This window comes from Poecilia reticulata, chromosome 18 (assembly GCF_904066995.2).
Source record: "Poecilia reticulata chromosome 18, P_reticulata-male-v2, whole genome shotgun sequence".
Taxonomy (NCBI): Eukaryota; Metazoa; Chordata; class Actinopteri; order Cyprinodontiformes; family Poeciliidae; genus Poecilia; species Poecilia reticulata.
Window position 1 is genome coordinate 15,719,671 of NC_088847.1, and position 18,982 is coordinate 15,738,652.

General features: G+C 39.4%; 1 protein-coding gene across 22 annotated transcripts in view; it reads right to left on the reverse strand.

The window, feature by feature from the left end:
* Nucleotides 1-18,982, reverse strand: part of LOC103480667 (adhesion G protein-coupled receptor L3) — a 275,386-nt gene that overhangs the window by 73,183 nt on the left and 183,221 nt on the right. For all 22 annotated transcript variants that reach the window (XM_081599528.1, XM_081599541.1, XM_081599532.1 and 19 more), the window contains 3 exons: nt 9,162-9,515; nt 5,881-5,984; nt 1,265-1,450 (listed from right to left, as the gene is read on the reverse strand). In XM_081599528.1, coding sequence (XP_081455654.1) covers nt 1,265-1,450; nt 5,881-5,984; nt 9,162-9,515 — 644 coding nt within the window. The remainder of the gene's footprint in view (nt 1-1,264; nt 1,451-5,880; nt 5,985-9,161; nt 9,516-18,982) is intronic.

The following is an 18,982-nucleotide window of genomic DNA, read 5'->3' on the forward strand; positions in this document are numbered from 1 at the left end:
AAATATAAAAAGAAACCTATGAGAGAGCAGGTGGTCCTAGCAAATTACTGAAGTACATTTTTACTGATGTTTACTGCTTATAACAGGAATATTATTTATTCACTTTACTGGACTGTTGTGAGTTAGGGAATAAAATAATGAGCTTGCAGTCCAAAAAACATAAAACTGTTTACCTCCATTGTTTAGATCAAGCACAATAAATGTTTTTTCACCAAAGGGAGAAGTCGGTGGGTTAAGTTATTGTGCTTTTGACACATATTAAATATGAGTAGCATCTTCTAAAATTTTAGAAAAAAAAAACAATGCTATTTTATTGAATATGACTAAAATACTAACGTAAGCTACTACCTTGCATTGTCCCATAAACAAACTTCCTTCTCATAAACCTTTTAGAAATTTGGATGAAACAAAGAGGAAGAAAAACTGCTTTTTCTGGGGAAATGGTTTCCCATCATGTAAGCCAAACAGAAGCATAACCCTAACAGAAACTATTACAGTGCACAAACTTTAGGTCAAATCTGAAAATAATAGAACCACGTGAGCTGAAACTGAGATGTGTATGTGGCTGAATGGTTTTATTTAATAGATATTAAAAATTCTAATTATTTTAAAGTTAATACTGCAAACTGAGGGGATTTGAGGGTGCACACTGCTATTTGGGGTTGATTTGATAGACAAAGTGTAAGTTCTGTCACAGCTTATTAGGTTTAAACTGGGTTGGGTTTTCTCACTATTAAATCCCGTTAATAGCGATGGGTGGCACTTATTTGGGTGACACTCCATCCGTTTTAGGGTTTTCTGTAGAAAACAGACAGATTTTTGTCTTTATAAGCACTTTTTTAACAACACTATAACTTATTTTCGCTGGACGCTAGTTCTGATCGAGGCAGAATAAGAAATTAACTTGAAATTACAACAGAATTTAAGTAGAGAAAATAAACGTGTCAAATAGCTGCTTTTGTACTTGCACCATAAATATAAACTAATAACTAATTGTAATTCTTTGACTAAAGTCATGGTAAGTAGGTCAAATTCCATGAAATTTACCTTCGAATAACAAGTGGCGTAAACTCTCTGGAATTGTTTTATTTTTATTCTGACCCCTGAAATATGTTGATCTGAACAGTCGTGACAATAAGTGCAATAGGTCATTGTTTCCTGCGGGTTATGTTTATCCAGCCTGTTAGACTGTCAGGATATATTTAAAGGCAAAAGAAAAGTGAATTAAAGGAGAGCCAAAAAGAAAAAAGGTTCCCTTCGGTACCTTGTTGAGGCTCCGCGCTGCGCTGTCTTTCCCACCCGGCGTGAGGTTCCGCAGCTGGACGTCGAGCAGATCCACAAGCTGAATCATGGCCCTCACCGTAAAGGTGATGTCGCCTGCCTGAAGGTTGCTCTTGGTTTGCTCTGCCAGCTCTCTGGCAATCACGGCTGCCGTCTCTCCGGCTTTTATCTGGGGGGGAAAAAAAGAAAGGAAAAAAAAAAAGTACTGTAAAGAAGACATCAACACGCATTATTCCTGAAAAACAAATATGAGGTATCCTCTCTTAATATTCATGACCTGCTCACTGGCTACAAGGGAATACATGATAAATTGGAATCTACAAGTATTTACCCCATAAAATAAATACAGTTTGACCTGCAATTTTTCCCCAACTGCTGTAATATTGCAGACAATTAATGTGTGTATGCAGAGATGTGTGCTGTCTCACACGGCTGAGTGTACACCGGGGCAAGATATTATATCTGCACGCAATTATGGAACTATTGAGGGAATTTCCCCAGACAGCATTATACTTTTATGAAACTGATGCAGAACATATAGCCTTTGGAGTGTGTTATATATATATATATATACACACACATATATACACATGTATATATATTTCTCTAGTTTAAAGAAATATTTAAATAAGCTCCAGGATAACAAGAGTATTCCAGTTACATGGAGCATAGAGTAGCACAGTGATGCCTCTGGACAGGAAAATTTCAAATATGGAATAATTTGTAGTAACCAGAGAAGAAGAAAAAAAATCTCACCAATGTTTATTAATTGTAACAGACAACTACAATACACACACACACTGAAGTTAGTGAGGTGCAACAACGTGATAAAGTGGAATATGTATAATCTGCAATGCATAAAATACATTCTGTACATTCTGGGGTAGAGAATAATACAAAACATCTGCATACTGCCTGGTTAATGTAAAAAAAAAAAGAAAAAAAAAAAAAGAAAATCTAAAATGTAGAGTTTATAGACAAAAAGACAAAGCTTTTAAGTTTTATTTTTATGTTTCAGGCAGAACCGCTTCAAAGTATAAACGCTTCCTTTATTAGACACGAGCCATTACTCTCTTATCAATTGTGTTTGCTCTGTTTTGTTCCCATAAGTTTTTAATCTGTTTAAAAACAAGCTCACTCTCTGGCGGTTCACTTTTATCCAATTATCCACAAGTTTTCTTCCAGCTCAAAAACACTGATAAGAACACCTCTGAACACCGAAGCTGAGGCTTTAGAGTGAGAGTTCACAAACCCTTTGATTTGTCTGCTTAGCAATACACAGCCTGTGCTCAAAGGAGACATTTCACTCACTTCCATATCGGCTGCAGTACATCTTATTGGAAAAGGTAACTTCAGTGGTGTTTATCTCTACAGTCTTAACAAAATAACTTGTGTGGTGTTAATTCAGAACATAGGCGATGTGTTGATTGGGTTAATTTTAAGCTTGATCTGTTACAAAGGAATTGTTTCGGTACTCTCCATGTTTATTGGCACTTCAGCTAAAGATATGTAAAAAAGCAAAATCTCTGGATCTTCTTTCTTTTTATTCACTGTTTATTCAGTGGGTTTGATGGCTGGAAAACGTTGGGTTGTCCTTCAGGTTTGCTTGTTTACAATTATTGACTGTAAACGTGGGCAAGTTTAGTTGAGCAGCTATTCTCTCAGACATTTTCTGATTTACAAATATCACAAATCTGCCTCATTTGAGCGCCATGCTCGTCTTTCTATCTTATTCTAAAAAGCAGCTCAAAGAATCTGCACTCCATGAAAACAGGAAGTAAGCTAATACTAATTAAAAGTTCCTGGGGACCGATCAACTTAAACGGGCAGACTAATAAAAAATTATTTTAAGAGCATGTAGCTTTTCTACACATCCTTACAAAGAGGGTGTTGTGTTGTTTGTTTTTTTTTGTGGTGTAATTCACGAACAACGTACGACGACAAGAGATGCTGGAAACTAAGACGTGAGTAAAAACTGGATCATGCTGATATATATACATATATATATATTTTTTTGTAGCGTTACCTGCTATATCTGCCTGTGAGTTTATTAGGGAAGTAATTAGGCTCCTTAAATTGGTCCTCACAGAGGTGTGTGTGTGTGCAGGCGAACACGTCTTTGGAAGATGTTTTCGTCCTCGGCTTCCCTGAGCTCATCTCCTAATGAGAAGAGCTGAGAATGCTGGGTAAATATCTCTGCTTCCTCCTTTGTGTCTCTTACTCTCCCCTCCCTTTCTGCTTGTCTGGTTGTCATTTCGTTTCCTTTTTACCCTCTACATCGTCCTTTCTCATTTCGTCTACCAAACCATCTGGTAATGAGCTGTGATACTCGCAGGACAATGGGTATGGATATAAAATAACGAAGTGGCAGATGGGCATTCGAAATCCCTGACGGGTTGATCTTCATTAGAGACTTCCTTCCTCCACCAAGACAGGCGTACCGCTCAACTGTCATATCCTCTAAATTATATAAAAAAAAAATTCATAGCCTTTTTTTTTTTTTTATCCTAAAAATACATATATTACTTTCTCAACTTAACTTTGTTGTAGATTTGAATAACACAAAAGTCGTCTCACTACTTCTGTCGAGCAGGGCTAGAGAAGCAAACCGACTCTGCTGCGTTTGTTTATTTATGTTCCAGTTTCATCGCTGTCAACAAATGGAATGAATGCACCATGCACAGGCGCAGCCGATTATTTCTTCTACTGCTAGTTTTCTCCACTATAGCCATTCTCCATTCATGTCAGCAGACTGCTGTTGGCTTAATGGGCTGAGTTCCTGCCATAGAGCAAAGCATAAGTGGTGTAACACGCATGCCTCGGGGCGCAGCACGTTTCAGGTGGAACGTTTTTTACCGTTGCTTGCAATTCATAACCTGAAACGTGGATCCTCGCTTGCCGTCCCCTTCTCCATCTCTTCTTTTTGATTTGATTACCGATTGAAGTGTAGGAAGGTCGAAATGAGGCTTTGCATAATAGCCTGCAGAGCAGGAGATGCAAGTCATTTGTGCTCGAGCAATATGGAGAGCCAATAACCGCTGTATCATGTTGTAGAGGAGACGGCGGCGTGGATAGGGCCTTACCCGCAGGAGTCCATTACACTATGCTGGTTTGTTGGATTGGGTTTCACTCCAGTCTAAACATATGTGCATGCACACAGAGGTATCAGCTTTCTATGGAATACACCGTCTGGCTAATCAATTACATTAATTGACCAATTATGAGCAGGCAAAGAACGAAACCAACATAAAGCAGAGTTGACTGAATGCGACACAAATATCTGTACGGCGAGCCGCTGCAGCAGAACTGACAAGAAGGGCGAAAGGACAAAGTCTTTCTTAACCTTTCTAAGGTTGGTAAACATTTCTGAATTATCCCGTCCAGACTCAAATTAACCACTACCGAAACGTCCAGGCTTTCCTGTTTTTCTGGCAACAACTAATTGAAGTGTTCAAGTCTTTTTTTACCAACGATATTTATTGGTTTATTGTTTATTTTATTAAACAATGTACCCCAATTATAATAAAAGAGGAATAAGCTACGCATGTTAAGAACAGCAGTAGGCTTTGACCCAAACAAACGGGAAATGTTCAGCATCACATAAAAGTGAACTACGCTGCCGGACTTTGTTGTAGTTATTAGTTTTTTTTTTAATAAATGTGAGCAGACAAATCCTGTTCACTCACATGTACGCTGTTCTTGTGTATCAATAATATCTCTGGGTGGTACACTTTATGTCAAAAGCCACATAAAGTCTACTCCAAATACCACTATCTTAAAACATTGCCAAAAATAAAGGGTAGATAAAACAAGACAGAAAAACTAGGTCACGCTTTTATTTCCAGTGGATTATTTTAATGGCGTCTTTATGGTTCTCAGTAAAAATAATCAAGCAGCAGCAGCTCATTCAAAAAGGCTGTTGCCAAGTTGATCACAGTACACCAGTCCTGCATCGGTGCTCTAGCTCCTGGTGTGTGAAAGGACTAATTTTAAAATCTTTCACAAGGTTCTGAATAGTGTTGGGCCAATAAATGTTTCAAAAATATCGTTCGTCGGTACGAGCCAGACCCAACAGGGGTCACTCGGTATATCTAGGGTCACAATGCAACACGGGAAAACGGCAATTAGTTTTTATGCTCTGCAGATTTTTAAACAGACTCCCTTAAAGCAAGAGACATGTGCACACTGTTCCTGGCTCCTTTAAATCAGGATTAAAAACAATAGATTTATAAAGTCTTCCTATTAAAGTCAAATGTTATTTTATGAGTTTATTGTTGTCATGCGTTTCATTTCTGTAAAATTGAATCAATTCCTGTCATTAATGTAACTTTGTATACACTTTGTGCTAAAATAATAACTTGCCTTGGCTTAGGTTTTACAGCATTAGCTTAAACTTAAATAGCATTGACCTAGTCCTATACATAGGCAGTATAAAAAGCATTCTGCTTATAGTATATGAAGGTGGTGCTGTTGTTTTTTGATCTTTTAGCAAAGGTAACGATGCATGTTGGATTTGCAATATCGTTTGGAAATACATACAAAGACACTGAAAGAAAATTAAACACCAAAATGGTGCAAAGTGAAAGTTGTAGTTTTTACCTTTTGATTGATGATGTTGACCCAAGGGGAGGTACAGTTGCTGAAGTCGGGCCCCTGGAGGTCCCAGTATCCTTCTGGGCCCAAGCACATGAATGAAGCCACGCCTTCAGACAGAAGAAAGTCACCAAGTTAAGTGGTTATAAAGACTCCGAGAAACATCTTTTGTTCTGCGTGTGTACTTTGTCCGTCATTCTATTTTTCCTCGACCGTTTTCCCATTACAGACTGACACGCCACACAATGCCTTACAGTTCCTCATCTATTGCCCGAGGCTTCTGTATGTCAAGCCCTTTTTTCTTATTTGCAAAACTTGTCCAAAGAAACAAAATTTATAAGTGATCCAATTAATGGAATTTGCAGGACTGTAATTGGATGGTTTTATCGTAAACTGGCTAAAACGAATCCGCTTCGGCGGAGGCTGGCTGCCGGACTCGTCCAGGCGCACTCAGTATTTAATCATTAGAAGTCAGAAAGTGTCTGCTCCTGTGGCTGCTCAAGTCCTGCATAAGAAAGCAGATGCAACAAAATAGGTGCCAATTAAGGCTGAAATCCCGAGGAAAGGTCAATTTAACAGGTTGGAGGAAACTCTCTGCTGATAGATGAGCACTGCAAATGCACTTACCGATACAGAGTTTTATTAATCTGTGTGGTTATACGTTAAGCCTCTCTAATCTTGTTGCACCTATTGACATCTATAAGATTTTTATTGGTTTAAATGTGAACCGAATATGTTATTACAGGTACAGGCTCAAGAAATCATGTGAATCGAGATTGTTTCGACCTTCCGAGCTTCAACCGCTTACATCAGCGAAGCTGTGTGCCGACATTAAATTACTCTTTCTTGTATACAGAGGGGACAGAGTGTTGTTGCAGGTCGACACAACCTGCATTAACAGATATAAATTTTGATTGACATATAATTTCCCTCTCCGGTCCACCTCAGACAGCCTTGTGTTTGATGGGTTTATAAGATAAGTGACTGTGCATCTCCCCCCTCCCCTTACGCTGAGAGACAGAACGAAGGAGCATGAAAGAGAAAGGGGGACGGCGGATGGGGAGTCAGGGGAGGGTCAGAGGGGAGAGACGGGAGTGACAGGGAACGAAAAGACGTCGATGGAAGGGGAGCTCGGAAAACTTTCAAAGAGTGGCAGAGGAAGCTCACGCGGCCGTGTTCTGCTTGACAGTGTTGTCTGAAGTGCGACGGCTTTGAAGAGGGAGCGCCGAGAGGGGGAGGCGGGGCGGCGGTTCCTCTTATCTGCACCATGTGTTGGCTGTTAGTGAGGTCTCGGCGAGCGCTGACGCTGTCCCGTTAATGAAGACGACATGTACATGTGCGCGACTCTGTCGGTGCGCTGATTGATGAACGGATTGGGCCCCGAGCTGAACTTGAACATACCGGAGAAATACCGCTCTTTTTCCCCATTGTGCAGGTGTGGTTAGACCTCACCTGAAGAGTATACGCAAGCACTGCGGTTTACTAATTGCCACATGCAAAGCAAATGCTTTATTCGTTCCACTATAAGAGAAACAATCAAAACCCTTTTAAGAAAAAGTGCAGTGAAAACATTTTTTTTCTCTGACTGTCAAATTAAAATTACCACAGTAGGTAACTAAATACTAAATAAAAATTAATTTCTGTTATGCAAAATAAATCAAGCTATTGCTGCCATCATCGTTTGTGTTCTCTCCGCTTTTCATGCATAGAAATACTAGCAGACCCTTCCACAGACAGTACCACACAACGGCCCAATGACTGTTTTCTAGTTGTTTTTTCTTTATAGATAGATTTCCGAACTTAAGAAGCAATCAAAAGACAGAAAACCAGAAACTGTCCAAAACAAAACAAACAAGCAAACAAAAAAAAACAAAAAACTTTTTGGTGCTGTTGCCCTGTGACTCTTTGGGTTGCCCAAATTTTTTTCTTGAATAAAACCACTGAAAGAACTATTTCTGCATTAATTTAGTATGCTTTATATGCTTTCTTCATAGAAATACCCCTGACCCAGTGCTTGTGTGCTCACATGTATCTCCACTCTGAAGGAAGCATATACTAAGCTGTTGCTGCAATTAATTCTGTGATAGAGCTATTGCTTCCATAAACATTGAGTATTTGCTTTGATTTTCTTTCACTTGACGGTACACCTTATCTGAGAGTCCCCATGTTTAGCATTGTCTTCTGCATGGAAGGAGCCATTGACGGGGCAATTACTGCCAATGACTCATTTTGCTTTCCTTTCCTATGGAAGTACTCCTAGACCAGCATTTCTGTTTGTCCGTGTTTCCTTCTTGACTGTATAAAGCATTCATTTAAGGGTTTTTTTCAAGTATCATTGATTTTCTTGCCACAAAAATCTTTATTGAAGAATCCTGGCTGACAGCAGTCTTGGTGTTTTGTTCTTTTTTTTGTCTAAACTGAACCATTAAAAAAAAAATGCTCTCAGGTTTTTAACCTTTTAGAGAGAATGTCTTTAAATGCGCAGCAGTCAAACATTGATCTCATCTGAAACTACACTTGACTTTATTCCGTTAGTATCGATGCAAAGACGGGCAGAAAACATCCACAGACAGAAAGGTCTAATGCCTGATCGAGACTAATGAGCTATAATTATTCACATCTATCCTGCAGTGAAGCACAGAGCACAACTACAGTCGTGTGATGTTTTAGTAACTAGTTTTCATACAAATTCAACATCATGCTATCTTTAGCGCCGCATCGTCGAGTCGGGAATAAAGAGTCAGTGGGGGGAGACGGGAAGGGAGCGCGTGTAGGCTGCGCAGGGAGTGTAAATATAAACAAAAGCAACTCACAGCAGACCGGTTCTTCTAAGGAGAATATTGACATCCTCTCTGAGAGAGGAAATAGAGAAACACTATTTTCTCTAGCTTTTCTGATTCCAACAGAGATACGTTTGAGCTTGTCTGGGATTAGTCATAAATCTTGCAGATCTGTGGTGTTGTGATCACTGCCCTCTCCACGCCACGACTCATTTTCAGGATTTTATGATAGAAAGTACAACTTGCAAAGCTCGGGCGAATTTCAGTTTCTACATGGACTTAAAAACAAGGCTCCTGCACTTTAGTTGCATCTTACTTGACCAAAAAAAATAAATAAATAAAAATCATGAAAAATGGTTTATAAAGACAGAACCTTCTTGGATGAGGCAAAAGGCTGCTGCACACTTTCTCTGTCTTTAACAAATGGCAAGCTAACAAGAGTTAATGAAACACAAACGTCTACTTAGTAATCTTCAAAGATCTGGCATTAGAACAAACCAGCATTACCTATGGTTCCTGATGGACAGGGCATCTTGACGACAGTGCCCTGCCTGGTCTTCGGCCAGGCGACGTCCATCATCAACAAGGGACTGCAATATTCCACCCTGACGTTCGGAAGCTTGGAGGAAGGCAGAGCTCTGTCGTCATCTTCTGGCTCCAAGGCGTTCACCAGCGTCTGCGCGGGCGATGGCGTCGTGGTTGTCGTGTGCGGCCACACAGCCACTGCAGTTACTGTGGCGGGCGTCCGGGTGGTGGTAGTCCTGGATGTTGTGGTCGTCAGGGTGACGGTGCCGGGTCGAGTGGTGGTCCTCATTGTTGAAGTCATGGTGTCCATATAAACCATGACAGAAGACGACGTTTCTGATACAGAAGAAAGGATGTAAGTTTAGAAAAAACAACAACAACACAGATATAGTTTTAAATAATTTTATCAGTTGTACTTCGGCTGTGTTCGAGGAGAAATGTGCTCTTTTTACAGCTCAAATTTGAACAATGTACATGTGGGAACTCTATTCTTCCCCTTTTTCCATGTGTCAGTTTAAGAGAAGATAGTTCAAAGAGGATCGGTCGGAGCTTTCAGGGGTGACTAAAGTGGACATGCCTGGTGTCTTGTTTGGAACCCCTGCTGGCTAAACTAACATACACGCACACGCAGACGTACACACACACACACCAGGAAACACACATTTCCAGCTGTGCATTCTAAATGCAATTGCTGGTGGGGCCATATCTCTGCAAGTCAATGGCAAATTTTTTTTAAGTATATGCTATTTGTGGGTCACAGAGGACACAATGGAACACCCATTTCCTGGATGTGGTTCTTCCCTGTGGTTACACTCCAGGAACTGTTTGCTAATGGCGTTGTTTACCTGAGCTCTAAGGAGAAAATGGCTATCATAATAACATCAACACATGCGCACAAAGAAACGGACCCATACACTAGCTCAGCTATCTTCTCCTCCCTCTTAAATGCACTTGCAGTTCCTCAAGTCTTGGTCATCAGTCATGCCTTGTGCACCTTATTCATCTTCCACAATGTCTCTGATTGGAAATTAGAGGTCCCAAATTAATTTAGCCCCGAGTTTTATTTATGAATCTGTGAACTCAGTAAGCCCATAGAGGGTCTAAGGACACACAAGGGATAAAACTTCATAACATTTCCACAAAAAAAAAAAAGAAAAAAGAATGCCCTAACTCCCCTTTTAATCCAACCATTGTATATTTGCATCACCATCTTTGCTCTGTTTAGCTTTGCCAACAGTTCTGTATGTCATGATCTAATTACAGTCTGTGGTTTGGAAGAGGACAGCTCGCACTGGCCCCTCTAAACGGATGAAAGAGGCCTTTCTCACAGACACACACAATTTGGACCTTCACTAAAATGCAATTTGGGACAGCTGTCATTTCCTCCCAGTACCGGGATACAATCAAAAAGACAGAAGTGACAAACGATCCTAATCTTTGTATGAGAGGAGAGCAAAACAAAATTTAATGAAGGTCAATTTTGTGTTGGCAGGTTCAATGGACGCGGTGTACCTCAGTGAGCTCAGGTAATGGAGGAGGGGGCGGGTAAATAAAAAAAACTGTTCTATGAGATTCAATTTGCAATGGGACAATATCTCGGTACGGCAAATTTGCAAAGGGTAAAATGAGACGGCATAAATTAGCGGAGCAGTGTGGGACGCGGAGGCTGCCGCAGGCTGTAATGACACCCCGACAACTATCAGCAGTCGATGTGTTCCACACTTAACAGCATTCAGCGACAGCCAAGGTTGATTAAATGATGTGCCACCTCAGCAAGAGTGCTGCTTGATTGAGTATTTGTTTTCCTTCCGCCAACAAAAAGAGACGGTTGTGTTTTAAATGTCTGCAGGTATCCCAGGAACTCCTGTAGAGTCACACACACGACATTTCATCTCATTGAACAGTGATGCGAACCAAAGATTCGTGAAGCCAATTTATTTCAATACGGAATACAAAGTTGACAAGAGCCACTAGACAAAGAAAAAGGTTAAGATCTGAAATAAATGGTTCCTTCCAAAACCAATCCTTACATTTAACTGCTTAAGCTTCCCTGACAAATAACACGCATAGACTGTTTTACATGTTAGCTATGGTCGTGAAAATGTAGGACTCGGCTTTAGTTGCCATTGTTTCCAGGTGGAAACCGCTGAGACAATACTTACACCACACCACGAAGGGTCGAGATTAGGTAGTTACGAACTTTGCAATCACTTAGTGCTTACAAGCACAAGGACCCCAAGAAAGGTTTTCCAAAATATATGCAGAAGTTACAGTTATTAATACATACTCGGAAAATGTGAATATCATGGAAAAATTACCATATTTCAAAAACTAAGTTCCAATAAATTACATTCACGCAGATTTATTAAAGTGTTCATAATAGCTTTATAAACTGAAGTGCGTGTATGTGGTTTGTTTACATGTTTACAAATTTCACACACTGAAAGGCAGTTGGTGGGAAATGGAAATGCAAAGGTACAAAATAAGTGTATGTTTACTATTTTTTTTTTTTTTTTTACAGATGCACCTATCAGTAAGATAAAAAAAAAATCAGCCCAAGAAAACACAATTTACATTCTCCACATGGTGACAAACATCATCATTAATTTTAATTTCAGCACCAACTACCATGAAGTAGGAAATATCCTTAAGGGAAATATGCTCAAGGACACCAGTCTTATTTGATTGTTTATGAAAGCACTTATTTTTTAAGTGTGGCCAAAAGGAAATGAAATGAAACCCTGCTTGGCTTTTTTTTTTTTTTTTAATATAGGTTTGATGTCAGTGGATGTTAAATCTGAATATGATAGAAAGGCCACCATGAGGATGTCTGATAAAAAATCTGATCTGCTTATATCAAGGTCAGTACTGGCCTCACTGTGGCAATCCTCATTCAACCGAGTGACTAAACAGGCAAGCAGAGGGGCCAATTAGGAGAATCAAACCTCTACACAGGTGACGACCACTAATTTAGAAGTGGTGTTGTTGAGCTGCCTCCAGCTTATGTTAATGACGGTAAAACTTGAAACACATGAGGGACTATTAAAATGGAGAAGACTGCAGTTAGACAGATCATGAACTCATTTTATTTGCTCCTGTGTGATACTGATACTTGCTTGGATTAAAGAGCATTTCTGTATTATTAACAAAAGCTAAAGTTAAAATTATAGGATGACATTTCGTGTTATTAAATAAACCTCAAAATTTCCAAATCTTAAAGCATAATGACTTCAAATGCTGCATTTAAAAAGAGTCAGTGTAAAAAAGAAAAAAATATGTACAATACCTTGTTTGTTGAAGGTTTTTCACAACTAATTGAACACATTGGAAGCACAACTCTTGGGTACTATGTTTAAGATGCTCAAATCTTAGGAAAATTTATCATCAAGTGCAGGTTTAATTTTAGTTCATCTCTCGGTATGGTAAATGGCTGTACCCTTTAAGTTCTGGGAAAGCAGCCATTAACACCTGGTAAATGCCAGGAAAGTAACCCAGTATGTCCCATCAGCTCTAGCAAAGAACCAGATAAGCTCACAAAAGTACCTCATAAGATCTCTAAAAGTGCCTGGCTGGATTGGTGAAAGTAACAAGGACACTTCATGAAACTGCCAGGAAAGTACTTTGTAGGTTTTGAAAAGAAAAGTACAAAACTTGAGAAAGTTGCTGGTAAGCTCTAGAACAGGGGTCACACCAACTCCAGTTCTTGAGGGCTACCATCCTGCAACTTTTAGATCCACCTCTGCTCCAGAATGTCTGAATTTCCTCACCAGCATTCATTCCTCTCTGCAATAGGCTGGAAATGAGCAGTTTATTTGATCCAGGTGTGTTTGAGCAGAGACTGGAGTTGGTGACCCCTGCTCTAGAAGGTACATTGTAAGATTTGGACATTTACCTCTTAAGTAGAGAGAAAGTAATTACCAAGTCCCATTAAAGGTACAGATCATCAAATCCAGTTCAGTCCCAGAAAGTACCTGGTAAGAGCTTGAAAACAATGTCCGAGTTTTGGGAAAGCATGGGCTGTATACAGTGTAGTGCTATCCAGCTTTCACCCCACCCCCCTCCTTATTTATTTGTCCTTTCAGAATCTTAATAAATACCCTAGGGTCTGGTCAACCGTTTCATCTGGTCATTTCTCATCCCAGGCTAAAAGACAGTGAGATCATTTTGTTTTACCTCTTCTACTAAAGTAATAAAGATGAAAAAAAAAATGTTGAATGCTTAAGGCAGTATGACAGTACGGAAGAAATATGACTTAGGGAAGTGTCTGTCACAGCAGGAGGTTAATTCAAAGTCACCAGGAATCATGTTTAGAATGTAATTCTATTCTTCTGGATGATCCCACTGAGTCCATGGGTAAATTATTTTTTCCGAAGGTTCAGTCTACATACGGCATGTTAAATACACCTGCAGACACACACGGACGCAAAAGAGATAGAGACTGGGGACAGAAAAGAGGAGAGTGCCCTTGAACAGAATTAAATGTCTTTTCCATGAAATGAGCACATGCAGAGCAAAAAAAGAAAAAAAAAAAAAAGGGAAGCCAGCAGTGGACAGCAGCTACAGTCCGTAGGCACTATCGCCTTGGAGACAACACAAGGTCATTTTGTTTCAACTTGCTAACTTTGCCAATCTAGACAAGGGGGTACAAAAGGGGGTACAAATAGGCTTGGGAGAACATGCAATGTAAAAGTGGTCTCTTCAGAGCCCAGAGCAATAGATTAGTGAACTCAAGAGCGCATTTGAATTAATCAAAAAAATAATTTTAGTTGTATGCCTTAGAAAATAAAAAAAAATAGTACAAGGCAACTCTTCTGTGTCCTGTGACAGGAGCTATTGGCGTGCAAAAACCTTTAATTAACCTGCTGTGTGTCTTTAGTGAGGAAAGTTAATTAAAGTTGCAAAAACAGAAGTATATGACCGTAGATTAACATATTAACCCTTTCATGCATAGTGGTCACTACAGTGGACAGCTGTCTAAATGCCATTTTCTTGTGCTTCTTGTGGATTTTAATGTTATAAATGCACACAGACCACTGAAGTAGACACTAATGCATCATAAAATACACTATCAACTACTGGCCATCAGCTGCAAATGCAAGAAATTATTTTTGTTAAATCCAATATGGCCGACAGACAAAAAGCATGCCGACCGACCCGGTCTGTCAGGTGACATCAGATAACCCCTAAAGAACATTACTACTGATGTATTTTTCAAATAACAACTTTGTATTTGGAAAAAATTACAATTGATCACCCAAAAACAAAAAAAACAAAAAAATACAGTATATATATATATATATATATATATATATATATATATATATATATATATATATTTTTTTTTTTTTACAAAATTTTATTTCCTACCTTTTTTTATGCCTTTAGAAAATATAAAAAAAGGAAAAAGATCCTGAAACAAAGGATCATAATTCATGCATGAAAGGGTTAACAGACCACTTCTTACATTATCCACTTAAATCTTGAAGGCTTAAGAACATTCAGACGCAAACGTATCAACCTGTTCATTCATAAAAGTCAGCAGTGAACCATCGCACGCTCTCCAGCTTCCCGTCTCATTAAAGCACCAGAGCCCTCTCATCATCTTCGATGCTCTGCTTCAGCCCCTCCCTGATCTCACAGAAAGCATGAAGTCTGTTTCTACCACACACAGAGCTTTGTGCTTCATTTCAAAGCATTCATTTCTAACTAATTAGCCTCTCTCTCTGTATCCCAGGGCTCGTGGCTTCCACAATTAGATAAGCCTGCTCGACTCCGCTCCAGGAGAGAAAATTGCAACGCTATTATGAAATGGATCCGGTTTATGTGACTTGCCACTTCCACACGATGAGCGAGACTCTCGTCTGGCTCTGGGAAACTTCGGCTGAGTCGAGATCAAAAGAGGGGTGTGGAAGGTGGCTTTTGGGGTGAAATGGAACAAGCGTTAGACAGTGAAGTGAGTCTTCCATCCTTGTGCTGAACCCAATTACCTTCTAATTTTAGGTTTTGAACCTTTATGCATGGCTACGTCTTCAGCAGATATTTTCTACAGACGGGGAATAAAAGATTTAGATTGTGCATGTATTCTTAAAAAACAAAAAAAAAGACCTGTCTGGATGCCGAGACAGATTTTTAAACCTATGGCCAGAATTAGACTGACACATGGTTGTGGTCAGAAGAAGCTAAACATTCCCACAGTTTAACAAAGTCCTACTAGCTGCCAGTACATGCTGGTTAATGATAAGGACTGGCTCTAACTAGCAGTTTCTCACTATCCTTTTGGATTCTTAAAAAAAAAAAAATTGATTAAGATAATATTTTACTTCTATGTGGTTTTCAGTTTCAGCAAATGTCGAGCTGTGTTGGGTTGTGCGGCTTGCTGCTGTACCTTCTTGGATATAACATAGGTGAGATTTGAGAAATGCATTTAAATCAGTTTCCTTTACGCGGTCATATATGCTGTCTGTCAGGCGAAAGTAGATAGTTTGACAAATTCGTGAAGCGTCAGCAGTTTGAGTTACTGTAGCTTTAGCTGCACCTTTTTTTGCCGCTTCCTAGTTTGATTTTCCACTGCTGACACAAATGAGATTTGCAATGTTATTAGGAAGCTTTAAAACGTGCTAATGTAATCTCATGAGTTTAAAAGGAGCTAGACTCGTTTTGTCACCAAATTTGTGTGTTTTACTCTTTTTTTTTTTTTTTTACTAAGCTAAAGCTGCTTTCAACACATCAACATCTTTGGCTTCAGAGCAAAGATTTGCATAAAATTATGTTTCTCATCCACCCAGTAAAGGAGACGTTGAGGAAAGTGAACTGTGAATTTGCTGAATTTGCTTGCTTTATAGTCAACAATCATTTCAGTATTTAGTACATGTTGAGGTATTATTTTATATTTAGTCTCTGACATGCAATTTACATCACTGTGAGTCTTGGGCTGATTCAGTATTTTTCATGTCAGTTTGTTTCCAAACAGATCTTTTCTTATAACAACTTAAAATCATTTTTTCTTCAATTGCTTTTACACTTTTAACCTACATCTTTTTCAGTTTATTTTATTTTTTTTACTCATTTTCCTAACCAGGTCGTAAACCCAAGGCAGAAAAGCCTGCTGAAATTCAGATAATGAATGACTGTGGCAAGATAAGAATGAAAACCGCTGCAAAGTCAACAATTTAATGCTATTTGAGCTTTTTAGAAGCAGGTGAGCAGCATCTGAAAGTCACATATTTCAGAAATGGCAAAAAAAAAAAAGAAAAAGGGAAAAATCCTGCAAAGATCTGACCTAAAACTCGAGAGATGCATCATTATTCAGTTGATCACCCACTGCGTGCCACGGTTTCAGCTAATAGTTAGAATTTTTCTGTGTCAAACCATCAGAGCCTTCAGGGAGTTCAGACAGGATCCAAGTTATCCCAGAAAACAAAAAGTAAAAAAATAAAATAAATTTTCAAAAACAGCATTATACATGTGTCACTAATTATTTAAGATAAATCAAAGTAGTAGCAAAGTTGAAATTCTTCATGCAATAGAAGCATCTAAAGCTAATGATCACAATCAAACTTTGTAAACCATATACATGGATGTATTGCCTGACAAATCAACTTGAACAACGCAGATTGTGTTTCGCCTGTACAGAGTAAAATTGTCGTTTTTCTTCTATGGAGGTACAGGCTGTCTCATTGAACTGGGTTAGTTCCTACTTGTTCCCATTCCCGAGGCTTCTCCACTGGTTTCTAAGCTGATCCTACAACTCAAGACTTGTTACTTGGTCTGACATGCATTCAGTAAAAACAGAACAGTATTCTTGTGTGAAGTTTAATCTAAACAATATGCAGGTCTGTTTGGGGATAACTGTTAGGCTTGCTGTGTGGTTGATGGTTCTGCTGCAAGCTACGTAAGCGAAGACTGCATCTTTATTTACAGCGTAAAAAGTGTGCTGCTACAACCAAGACCTGTTTTGAATGGGTGCCTGTATCAGTGGCAGTGATTGGTATTGGGTTTCACATAGAGGAGGCTTCAGTGTTAGACGCATGGCTTGGCACTGGCATTTTTTATAGATTTTAACTAAAGAAATAAGAGTAAAATGTGCCTTTGCGACAGGTTGTTGTTAAAGTGCCCAAAAGGGTTCTTAACTAACTGGTTTATTATCTGTAGACGCAACACTGATTCACCCCTTGAGTTCAGGGACCATTTTATGTCAATCATTCATAAGTCACAGTAAATCTGCTTAATAAACAAACAAACAAAAAAAAAAAACACATTCATCTGTAAAGTCAAAAGAGAAGCTTTAATTCAGAGAGCACTGTCGTCACCTTCATCAGCACAAAACAGTCCGAGTTGCAAACTATTTCAAATGAATTATATAAATAGATATCATGCCGAGTGACAAGGATGGAAAATAAATGATAAAAGTCCCGTCGTTTAATGGTATCTTATTGTGTCGAGCCCACAAATCCATCACAGCTGTGCAACTGGGAAGTGGAAAGGTTGAAGAGGTGCCGGCGGTGGCGGGGAGGAGGAGCAATAAATTATGCTGCAAGGCATCCGGTAAGCTTCGATATCATCTGACATGATGAGAGCCATAATGGATGGGAGCTATGCATTGTTTGGCAATTAATTTCTTATTCCCGAGCTCCCTTCGCGGGATTTGAGAGGGCATCAGTGGAGGTCACACAGCACTGGGAGAGGCGTGTGCACCGGACTGATATGTATGCACACATGGACACGGGCCTGGAGAGACCCTCGCTGTGTTTGCTTTAACTGACAGAAGAGACAGGAGCTGCCACAGGCACTGCTGAAGAACTCTGGGGTCATTTTGCTGCACAGATTTGCAAAGACACACAAATAGGAAGGTTTTTTCTTGGTCTAATGTACACACACACATACTGGGTAATCTACATTTCCCAGAGAGGAAGCGTCTGATTTCCATTTAATTAATTACATTTGACGTAGTCAAAACTGTCAAACCCCTTCAAAGTAAATGAAAGTCTTCAAATTAGTTAGAAATCTTCACATTTCTTTAAATGTTGCACATACTACATGACAATCACACGGTTCAAAAGAACAAAAAAAAAAATCCTTATTTACCAGCATCCAATGTTTCTCTTTTGATCTTAGGATAGAGTCTTACAAGAAAAGCGAAATACTGGATTTGGCTTTTACTCTTTGGAGCCAAATATAAAGTCTCTCGGGCAAGTGACAAGGCCAAGCATAGGAAAGCTGCCCGGCAAAGTGGAGGGTGGAGGAAAAACATGGACAAAGGCACAGGGGTAAAAAGTGGAACATGAGGAAGGAATCACCACGAGAAAAAGCTCGCTTTTCCAAGGTCTCGCCACTTGCCAAGAAAACAGAGTGTGGGGCTTTTCAAAAGACTATCAGACAGGGGTGGAATAGGCCAAATCGAGAGAAACTCCAGCTCTGATGATAAAGAGAGTTAAAGACGCTTTGGAGGCCTCCGCTCAGATTCACTCGGCTGATTGGTCAAAATAAATCACTTTGAGCTTCTGGGGCGCGGAGCCTGTTAAAGTTAATGTGGCAGTTTTTTGGGGCCTCTGGAGGAATTGGTTGCCAAACGCTCACACCAACACACAAAGAAATACATCACAGGAGGAAAAAGAGGGAGGGAAAAAGCTGAGAAAAATCCCACCTGCTATTTCATACCATTTCACAGGTTTAGTCAAACAGATCTCCGGTTGATTGGCTGAGGCAAGAAACTAAATCAGACAAAGTAAACATCATTTCATACATAAGTTTTTCAATAATGTTCATTTTTTAAAAATGTTTTCTTCCTCCAATTGTTTTTACAT